This window comes from Arachis ipaensis, chromosome B7, assembly GCF_059453495.1.
Source record: "Arachis ipaensis isolate K30076 ecotype BB chromosome B7, ASM5945349v1, whole genome shotgun sequence".
Taxonomy (NCBI): Eukaryota; Viridiplantae; Streptophyta; class Magnoliopsida; order Fabales; family Fabaceae; genus Arachis; species Arachis ipaensis.
Window position 1 is genome coordinate 133,066,879 of NC_142442.1, and position 10,720 is coordinate 133,077,598.

At 35.8% G+C, this 10,720-nt stretch overlaps 1 protein-coding gene across 1 annotated transcript; it reads left to right on the top strand.

Moving 5' to 3' along the window:
* The first annotated feature begins 368 nt into the window (after nucleotides 1–368).
* Nucleotides 369–6,330, top strand: LOC148554196 (uncharacterized). Its single transcript, XM_088495032.1, has 2 exons — nucleotides 369–1,526; nucleotides 6,085–6,330. Exons 1-2 carry the CDS (start codon nucleotides 369–371, stop codon nucleotides 6,328–6,330), a joined length of 1,404 nt encoding a protein of 467 aa, XP_088351158.1.
* The last annotated feature ends 4,390 nt before the right edge of the window (nucleotides 6,331–10,720 follow it).

Below are 10,720 nucleotides of genomic sequence, written 5' to 3' on the forward strand. Positions count from 1 at the left end.
TGTGAAAGGATTGGGTCAATCCTGTGAAATTGGTGTATGTAATACTGTTAACTATAGTGAAATTCTTCCATTGTTGTGGAGGAGACTGGACGTAGGTTGCATAGCACAAGGCAACCGAACCAGGATACATGCTGGTGTTAGCTTTTCTCTTCTCTGCTGTGTTCGGTTTTCTGATTTTCATGAGACAAAAATAAATTATCTCATAAATTTCTACTGCTGAGTTCAAACAGAGTTTAAAAGGGGTCATAACAGCAACTTAAAAGGAAGGCATAGATTCAACCCCCCTTCACTAAGCCTACCACAACCTTCAATTGGTATCAGAGCTAAGGTCTCAAGAATCAAGCTTAACCGCTTGGAGCAAAGATCCAATGGCGAACAACTTGGGCACAACCACAGTTGCCTACACCCTCACTGAAGGCCAGTCAAACAACCGGCCACCTTTCTTCAACGGGAAGAACTACTCCTACTGGAAAGAAAGGATAAGGATTTTCATCCAATCCATTGACTACAACATATGGAAGATTGTCGTGAGCGGTCCAAAGATCCCAACAAAAATAAGTGCTGATGGAGTGGTGACTCCAAAAGAAGAAGCTGAATGGAATGAGGATGATAAGAAGAAGATAGAGCTGAATGCTAAAGCAATCAACCTTCTTCACTGTGCTATCAGCTTTGAAGAGTACCAGAAGGTGTCTAGATGCAAGACAGCCAAAAAAATCTGGGAAAAACTCCAGGTTACACATGAAGGCACTAAACAAGTCAAAGAAACGAGGATTGATATGCTGCAAAAAGAGTACGAGATGTTTAGCATGAAGGATGGAGAAAGCATTGATGAAGCGTTTGAGAGATTCTCAATCATAATCAACAACCTTGATGCTATGGGTACAAACTATGCAGAACAAACCTTGGTGAGAAAACTCCTTAGAAGCCTCACAAAAGAATGGGAAAACACTGCCACTGTCCTAACCGAGAGTAACAACATAAGTCCCATAACCTATGATGAGCTGAGAGGAAAACTCCTTGCCTATGAAGCCACACACACAAACACAGACTCAAAGAAAAAGGGAATAGCCCTCAAGTCACAAATAGAACCAAAAGAGAGTGAGTCTAGTGATGGTATTTCAGATGACGAGCTTTTATTTTTTGCTAGGAAATTTAGAAGGATGATGAAGAACAAGGGTTCAAGCTCAAAGGAGCACAAGATCGACTTGAGCAAAGTGATGTGCCATCACTACAAGGAGGCTGGACACTTCAAGCTAAACTGCCCAAACCTCAAAAAGGAGGACAAAGGAAAGAAGGAAAGGAAGAGAGTACTCATGGCAGCTTGGGAGGATCTTGAGAATGACTCAAATGAAGAAGAAGAATCTGAAGGAGATGACAAAGACTGCTTCATGGCTGGAAACAAAAATCTTGATGAGGTAAATTATTATGATTTGACCATTGAGGACTTACATGCTATTATTGATGATCTCACTTTAAACACCTCAAAACTGCTTGACAAGTACAATGAATGCAGATCTGAAAGAGATGTGTTAAGAGCTGAAAATGATTTTTTAAAAGAAAAAGTGAAGGAAACTGAATGTGCTTTGGACATCATTGAAGAAAACAGATTTCTAAAATCTAAACTTGAAAAATTAAAAGGAAAGCACATTGTGGATCCTTCTCATGAGTTAATTGCTGAAAATGAAAGATTAAATGATATGATTAAAAGGCTGAATGGTGACTTAGCAAAATTTGCTCAAGGTTCTAGTAACTTGGACAAATTACTTGCAAGTCAAAGACCATTGTTTGAAAAATCTGGTTTAGGCTACATAGCCAAGGAAGATGCAGTTTTCAACACTTCCTCTATAAAATTTGTGGCTTCTTCATCAAATACCAAATCCATACCAAACAGATCAGGTGTTGGATATATTTCAACTTGTGAAGAAAAATTTGATGAAGTATACACAAGTGAAACTGAGCCTTCACCAAGAACTGATCCGAGTTCAAACCGGCCAGGTTTGGGTTACATTTCGAAAAATGAGGCTGCTTTCAAGAAACCACCATTTTACAACAAAACCTCATATTCGAAAGGTAAAAATGTTCAAAGAAATTCTGGTGAAAATGCATTTGCAAAGAGGAATAAATTTAATAAAAATCAGTTTGTCAAAAGAAATACATCTCCTCTAAAAAGCAGAAAATTTCAACACTTTAATCATTTCAAGCAATATAACTCACCTCAATTTCAGTGACACACATCAGAAAATCATTGTGTCAATTGCAAGAAATTTGGTCACTCATATGCACAATGTTTCATTGAAAAAAGAGTTGTTGGAAACAAAGTTTACAATGTTGTTTGTGATTTCAATGCACTTGGGCAACCAAGATGGATGAACTTCAAAGGATCCAAATCAATTTGGATACCTAAGGTTACTTGAAACTCTTCATGCAGATTTGCCTAGCATCCAAGAACAAAAAGGACATGTGGTACATGGATAGTGGATGTTCAAGGCACATGACTGGAAGGTCAACATACTTCATCAAACTAAACAAGTATGATGGAGGTTTTGTGACCTTTGGAGATGATGGTAAAGGTAAAATCATTGCTGTTGGAAAAGTAGGTAATGAACAATCTACTTTCATTGATGATGTACTTTTGGTATGTGGTTTGAAGCACAACCTTTTGAGTATAAGTCAGCTGTGTGACTTAGGATATTTAGTAATTTTCAAAAGACTTGAATGATGTGTCGTTAATAAAAGAACAAATGAAGTGATGTTTGTTGCCAAGCGTTTTAATAATATGTATGGACTTACTCTTGATGAACTAAAGGATCAAAATGTAGCTTGTCTTCATTCTAAAGAATCTGAAAAGTGGTTATGGCACAAGAGATTAGGCCATGCAAGTATGTTTCAAATAAACAAACTTGTAAAAAAAAAAGAATTAGTAAGAGGTCTTCCTTTGATAAAGTTTGACAAAGATATCACTTGTGATGCTTGCCAAATGGGAAAACAAACAAAAAGTTCTTTTAAACCAAAGGAAGACATCTCTACTAAAAGACCACTTGAGTTGCTACACATTGATTTATTTGGTCCAACAAGAACTCAAAGCCTAGGTGGTAAACATTATGGTTTAGTAATTGTGGATGACTATACTAGGTTTGGTTGGATTTTATTTCTTGCACACAAAAATGAAGCCTTTTCGGCCTTTGAACCTTTTTGTAAGAAAATTCAAAATGAAAAGGATTTGAAAATCTCTTCTATAAGGAGTGATCATAGAACTGAATTTGAAAATAATTTATTTGAATCCTTTTGTGAGGAATTTGGAATATCTCACAATTTCTCTTGTCCAAGAACACCACAACAAAATGGTGTTGTGAAAAGAAGAAATAGAGGCATACAAGAGATGACAAGAGCTATGCTTTGTGAGAGTAATGTTTCAAAATTTCTTTGGGCTGAAGCGGTTAACACAGCTTGCCACATTTTGAATAGAACAATCATAAGAAAATTTTTGAAGAAAACCCCTTATGAACTTTGGAAAGGCTACCCACCAAACTTAGATTACTTGCACATCTTTGGATGCAAATGTTTTGTTTTAAATAACAAAGAAAATTTGGGAAAATTTGATCCAAAGGCTTATGAGCGTTTGTTTGTAGGATATTCCACAACTAGTAAAGCATATAGGGTTTATCATCAATATGCTAGGATTATTGAGGATTCCATACATATCTCATTTTGTGATACTAACTTGGTGCAAAGCATTTTGGAAGATTGTGATGCAGGAAATCAAGCTCAAAAGGAAGATGAAACCACTCAAAATGATGAAAAAGGAAATTCTGGTCAAACTGAACTAGAAACTGCAACTGCTGAAAATTCGAGAGACAATTCCATTTTGTCTCATGAATCTGAAGGAAATCCTGAAGCCAGCATCACCCAGAATCCCTTGGCTTCTCAAACTGCCTCCAAGTCCACCAGACCTCATGAATGGAGATTCTTGAAAAATTATCCTGAGGAATTTGTCATTGGAGACGTCTCTCATGGAGTGCAAACAAGGTCTTCCACTAGAAAGGCAAATGAATGATCAAACATTGCCCTTCTTTCACAAATAGATCCTCAAAATGTCAAGGAAGCACTCAGTGACCCTTCTTGGGTTAAAGCTATGGAGGATGAGCTTCTTGAGTTTGAAAAGAACCAAGTATGGACTTTGGTTCCAAGGCCAAGTGGAAAGAAAGTGACCGGCACCAAGTGGATATTTCGGAACAAGTTGGGAGAAGATGATAGCATTGCAAGAAACAAAGCAAGGCTAGTGGCACAAGGATATGACCAAGAAGAAGGAATAGACTTTGATGAATCCTTTACCCCTGTTGTCCGAATGGAAGCCATAAGACTTCTCTTAGCTTATGCTGCATATTGTGGTTTTAAATTATATCAAATGGATGTGAAATGTGAATTTTTGAATGGAGTGATAGATAGAGAAGTGTATGTGGAGCAGCCTCCTGGTTTTGAAAATAAAGAGCATTCTAATCATGTTTTCAAATTATCTAAAGCTCTCTATGGTTTAAGACAAGCTCCTAGAGCTTGGTATGAGAGACTTAGCTCTTTTTTTTTGAAAAATGGTTTTCAAAGAGGCACCACTGACACAACTCTTTTTACCAAGAATTCTAATGATTCCTTCATTCTAGTTCAAATATATGTTGATGACATTATTTTTGGATCAGCCAATGAATCCCTTTGTTCTGAATTTGGAAAACTCATGACAAGTGAATTTGACATGAGTATGATGGGTGAACTTAATTTTTTCCTTGGGCTGCAAATTAGACAAACTGAAAAAGGTATTTTCATTCATCAAGAAAAGTATGTCAAGAAATTAATTAAGAAATTTGGTATGGAAAATGCCAAACCCATGGGAACTCCCATGCATCCTAATTCTAAATTAGATAAGGGAGAAACTGAGAAAGATGTTGATGAGAGTAGGTATAGAGGAATGATTGGTTCTCTTATGTACTTAACTTCCTCTAGACCCGACATTGTGCAAAGTGTTGGATTGTGTTCTAGGTTCCAATCCAAACCAAAAGAGTCACATCTTTCTGTAGTTAAAAGGATCATTAGATATGTTCATGGCACATCCAATTTTGGTCTTTGGTATCCTAAGATTGATGATTTTTCTGTAGTTGGTTATTGTGATTCAGATTTTGCTGGTGATAGAGTTGATACAAGAAGCACTTCAGGCTTATGTTGCTTCCTTGGGAAGTCCTTGAATGTTTGGTCTAGTTCGGATGAGATAATTCTGGGCAGAAGAAGAACCATCACTTTGAACTTTATCTTCTGGGCTTTGAACTTTCTTGGAATAGGGTTCTAAACTTTCTTTTTCCAAGAACACTCTTAACTTGCTGCAATTGCAAACCTATTCATGTATTGTGCATATCTTTTAACATTTCTCATTATCATCATTTCAATTTTTGGAAAACTGCAACTTCTGTTTTAATTGTGCTAATGTCTTATTTGAGAATTCTATTTTGCAGGTTCTGTTTTGTTTTATTTCTCCCACCTTGATAACAAAAAGGGAGAAAAATGCATATATGAGGCTTGATAAGACATAAGACTTACTGAGATTATTGGATATTAGTTTTGATTAGTCTTGTGTTTGTTAATTGACTTGTGTTTATGAAATGAAACATGTTTGACTTGTTTATGAACTGAACTTGGCTGACTTGTTTGTGAACTAAACTTGGATGACTTTAAGTCATTTGAACTTTATGTTGTGCTGGTGAATTGCTTGTTACAAGCTGCCATAGTTTGCAATATGTGCTTGTATGGATTATTAGACTTTTGTGCAACCATAGAATTCTAGATAAGCATGTATATACATTAGATTGTTGTGTTGGCATTATTGTCTATGTCCTCAAGTTAAGCGACATTCATATCTAAAAGGGGCTGGTTCATTGAAACAGCAAAAGGGACCCACTTGTTCAGAGAGAGTGGTATTGGATGATGATGATGATGATGATGACTTTATCCCTGAGGAATATCCTCCTCCTTCCACCGAGGGTACTTCCATCTCTACTGGCCAAAAAATCTACCCTGCTGAATGTTGTCAAGGATTTTGTTCAGGAGTTTGTCTCCCAATCAAATCACTTGATTGCTATGAGCAACGAGCAAAGGAAGCTAGCAAGCAAGCGCGAAAATTTCCTCCGTAAGTCAAGAGATAGAGTGGCTGTGTTCATGACTTCCATTGATAACCTTCAAAAGGATGAAGACCCTGCCACTGATGCTGATGAAGAAGTTGATTCGGAGGAAATGGTTCGGATGCCTAAGAATTGTTTCATGAAGCTGCTGCTGTCTGCCCATTTTGTCTGATGAATTCTGTTTCTTTTGCTACTGTTGAATTGTTTTGTTTTTTTGGCTGACTGTAATAATTTTGGATAACATTGCACCTTTGTTAATTCATTAGAACTATGCACTAACTCTCTTCTGGAGGTTATAAGGTGTTGTTTTTGTCGATCTTGCATATTATCCACCCTTGATGACAAAAGGGGGAGTAATAGCAATAGGATGCTAGATGGTAAATGTGTCCTAGGAATTTTTTGTAATTGCTGTAGCTACTAGTGTTTCTTTTGGGATTTTTATCTGATTGCTGCATTAAAAATTGCTTTCACATGTTGAATCTTTGTGCTGTTGACATTAGCGTGATGTTGGGCTGATTATGTGGTATTCCTTAGATAAGATAAATGTGTATAGCTCTCTATTGTGTTCTCTTTAAGTAAAATGTAAAACAGGAACAAAGAGGAAAGCATAAATCCAGGGGGAGCTATTCTTGAAAAGGAAAGGGGGAGCAACATAAAAGCAAATGACAAAAATCAAAGGGAGTTTCTAAACCTTACTCAAATTCATTTTCTTTTGATTATTGCTTAAATCATGTTTGTCATCAAGGGAGAGATTGTTGAGTTAAGAAATTAACTAAATTAATTAGTGATGACAAACATTATTTTATTGGGCAAAATAAATAATTAAATATTAATTATTTATAATTATATGCTGCTGATTATTTATGATGATATGTTGCAGGCCAAAAATAAATATAATGCAGCAGCAGCCCAAGTGAATGAAAGAAACATATAAATAAGGATGGTGGGCTAAAATGCAAACGAAGCCCAAAAGAAACAAAGAATACAAGGCAACGGGCTGAATGAAAAAAAGATCCGATCCAAGCCCAGTTCGTTGCCTCTCTCATTCAAACTCTTCCATCTTGCTCTCACCCAAAAGCAACGTTAAGCTGTCCCCTCTTGGTCAGAACTCAGAAAAAAGAAAGAGAGAGCTTCTTCCCTAAGCTATTCACTAAAGAAGCAAGAAAGAGAAGATTAAGCAAATGATAGAAGTCTAATCACCCATCATCAATCTATATCAAGAAGAGGTCAGAAGTTAAAGGTGATTTTCATTTCCTTCTACATGCATCTCATTTTCTTCTCTTCTTCCCAACACTCTGCCATTCCAAAAATGGGTTACAAGGGAAAGTTGATTTCTACTCTAATCTGCTGTGTATCCACGGTACAAGTGTATCTTGGAGACCAAGTTGGTTTTCAATGGCTGAGATAGGGTTTTACCATTGGAAACATCTGTTTATGATGTCAAATGTCTTCGGTCAAGCAAAAAAGAGACAGCTTGGAAATCCCTAATTTGGGGTAAATAAAGAAAGTAATCTCTGTTCACCACTGCTGTACATCAATGGTCAAGATTATCTCTTGGGGACCAAGTAGTTTCTCAATGGCTAAGATCAAGTTGACCATGAGAAGATTTCTATGGTTACTGCTTTGTGGCTTTCGGTCAAGATGAAGGAGTCAAAAGCAAAGTTTTTACTCTAAGGTTTAATGTGAAAAAGTGAATCTGTGGGTTGGTGAAGCTCAAGGCTCAAGGTGTTGACCTTGGAAGAAGATCCCAGCAACATGCAAGGAGATAAATGAAGCTTGGTGTTCATTCAGAAAGCAAGGAGAGAAAACCAGAGTGTGAGAATAGTGTTCTGAAAAGAAGTTCCTCTACTTGGATAATGCTTTCTTTCAAAGAAGCATTCGGCCAATACTGAAGAACTGTATCAGAGGTTTGCAAATCTGGTTTTGCACATAGCAAAGAGGCTGCTGATGAAGTCAATCTCCTTCATGTTTTACAGATTGTAATGTACTTTTCTATGTTTATCTTTCTGTAATTTCTTGTGAGAAAAGGCATTGTGAGAAAGCTCAAGTAAAAGCCATGAGTGAAAAAAGGCTGAGTGATACACTTGAGAGAAAAGCCTAGAGTTATTTCAGATTTCTTTAGGTATGTCTACGTCTTGTATCTTGTACCTGTGAGGTATCCTTTTCTTAGTTGGGTTAGCACTAAGAGTGAATAGTTAGGTATTAGCATAGCCAATGTCAAGTTAGGTTAGAACTTGAGTGTGAAAGGATTGGGTCAATCCTGTGAAATTGGTGTATGTAATACTGTTAACTATAGTGAAATTCTTCCATTGTTGTGGAGGAGACTGGACGTAGGTTGCATAGCACAAGGCAACCGAACCAGGATACATGCTGGTGTTAGCTTTTCTCTTCTCTGCTGTGTTCGGTTTTCTGATTTTCATGAGACAAAAATAAATTATCTCATAAATTTCTGCTACTGAGTTCAAACAGAATCAGAACTGTAATTTTGTTTAAAAGGGGTCATAACAGCAACTTAAAAGAAAGGCATAGATTCAACCCCCCTTCTCTAAGCCTACCATAACCTTCAAAACCAAATGAGTATAGACCTTTTTTAACTATTCCTTGGAGAAGAGTATCCTTAGAGTCCTATGATTTTACCAAACACATATTAAGGTGAAATTCAACCTAAACATTATTATCACAAATAAATTTATGAACATCTTAACAAGTTCTTCATATTAGGCACATGCAGCAGTCTTTGTAAATTAAAGAAGTGATTAGATAAAAATGCTATTATTAAAGAACTACCAATTTTGGAGATCTGCAGTGAATCACTATTACCTACAAGCACCTGTTCATTACCATTAGGGGGTGTTCGCAGTGCGGTTTGGTTCGGTTTTTGAGAGAAAAGCCATCTTATCCAATCGTTTTATTAAACTGCGGTTCGGTTTGGTTCGGTTTGTTTGGTTTTTTCAGTCAATTCAAAAAAAATACTACCATACTATTTCACAAAGTCATAACATTGAAATCGACAAACACAAATACACAATAGCTAACAAAGTCTTGAATCAATGAAATTTAACGAGAAAAGAAATTCAAATACAACAATTAAAGAAAATGAGAGACAAATTGTAGAGACCTTGCTAAATTATATGGTGACTTGGGAAAAGATGATGCAATAGACCTACTTCTTGCAATTGAAAGAAAGGGAAGATTTTGCTAAACGCTGCTTCTCGGCAGAGGTGGTGTTTACACTGCCGGTGGTTGGGCTGTTGTCCATCTGAAAGAATGAAGTCCATCAGATATAAATAACTCGCAAGAAAATCTCATACATGGCAAGGTACCAACTGCAAGCTACTAAATCTATAAAGGAACAATACCTTGCATTTTTTATCCCATAACTCTGATTTGGTGAGCCAAGACAACTATCTTCCAAACAAAGAAATAAGATAAGAAATGAAAGGAATAAGAATTTAATTAGAATAGAAAGAAGGCACTCACCATGAATGAAAGAAGCCCTGTGAGTATGCTGCATTCGTAAATTAAAAAGTTCAGTATAGACCATTAGAAAGCTGTATAGAAAAGTAACCAACATCTACAACTACTCTCAAATACAGGTTACTTGTGTAAAAGCGTATAACCACAATCCAAAAGTTAAATGAATAGATTAAAAAACAAATCACATAATGAAACATCATAACTAAAATCAATCTGACCTTGAAATAGATCATATAGGATTCCAACTTTCAAGATGAACTGTAGGAGCAGGAGCAGCAAAACACAGAAATATTAAATAAAAATAAGTATCTCATAATATTAACTGACTTGTGCTATACCAGATAAAAGAACTTACAATCACTGAACCAGCAATAAAATAACAACCAGCAACAATAAAATCAATGATCAGTGACAAGTAAAACAATAAAACAAATAAAAAAATAAATTTCCTAAACAATGAAAAACAAATAAAACAATAACAAGTTAACAACAACTAGCAATAATGAATCAATGATTATTGAACAGAAATTAGTCAAATTACTTAATTACAATGAATCAATGATCAGTGAACCAGCAATCAGAAGAAATTTCCCTAAACAATGAAAAACAAATAAAATAATGAACACTAAACCAGCAATAAAATAACAACCAGCAACAATGAAATCAATGAATCAATAACAAGTAAAACAATAAAACAAATTACTCAATTCATGTATTATTGTTGCAATATATTTGAAACTAGAACAGGATGGATGGATGTTCCATTGTGCTCAATAGCTGTCTAATCTATATCAACTACTTATTTGTTCTTATAATTATGCATTAGGAGTTTGGATCAAAGAACACACAGTATTATTATGTTGATGACAATAAGTTTTCTTTGTTCTTGTTCACCATAAACAACTACCCTCTATCCCTCTCTACCCTTTTTTTATGTTGAACATTTCCTCTTCTAGTTAATATAAGAATCTAACAATGAAATAATTCATCAATACCAAGTTACCAACATTACCTGACAAACAGTAAGTAGCAACAATACATCAGTAAACAGCAATTGGTAAACATTACCTGAATCAATGGCTCGG

Bases quoted from the DNA above. Each gene is read 5' to 3' on its own strand.
- LOC148554196 (XM_088495032.1), top strand. From the start codon at position 369: ATGGCGAACAACTTGGGCACAACCACAGTTGCCTACACCCTCACTGAA. The intron at 1,527-6,084 runs GTGTTAAGAGCT...GATTTTGTTCAG, and splicing joins AATGCAGATCTGAAAGAGAT to GAGTTTGTCTCCCAATCAAA.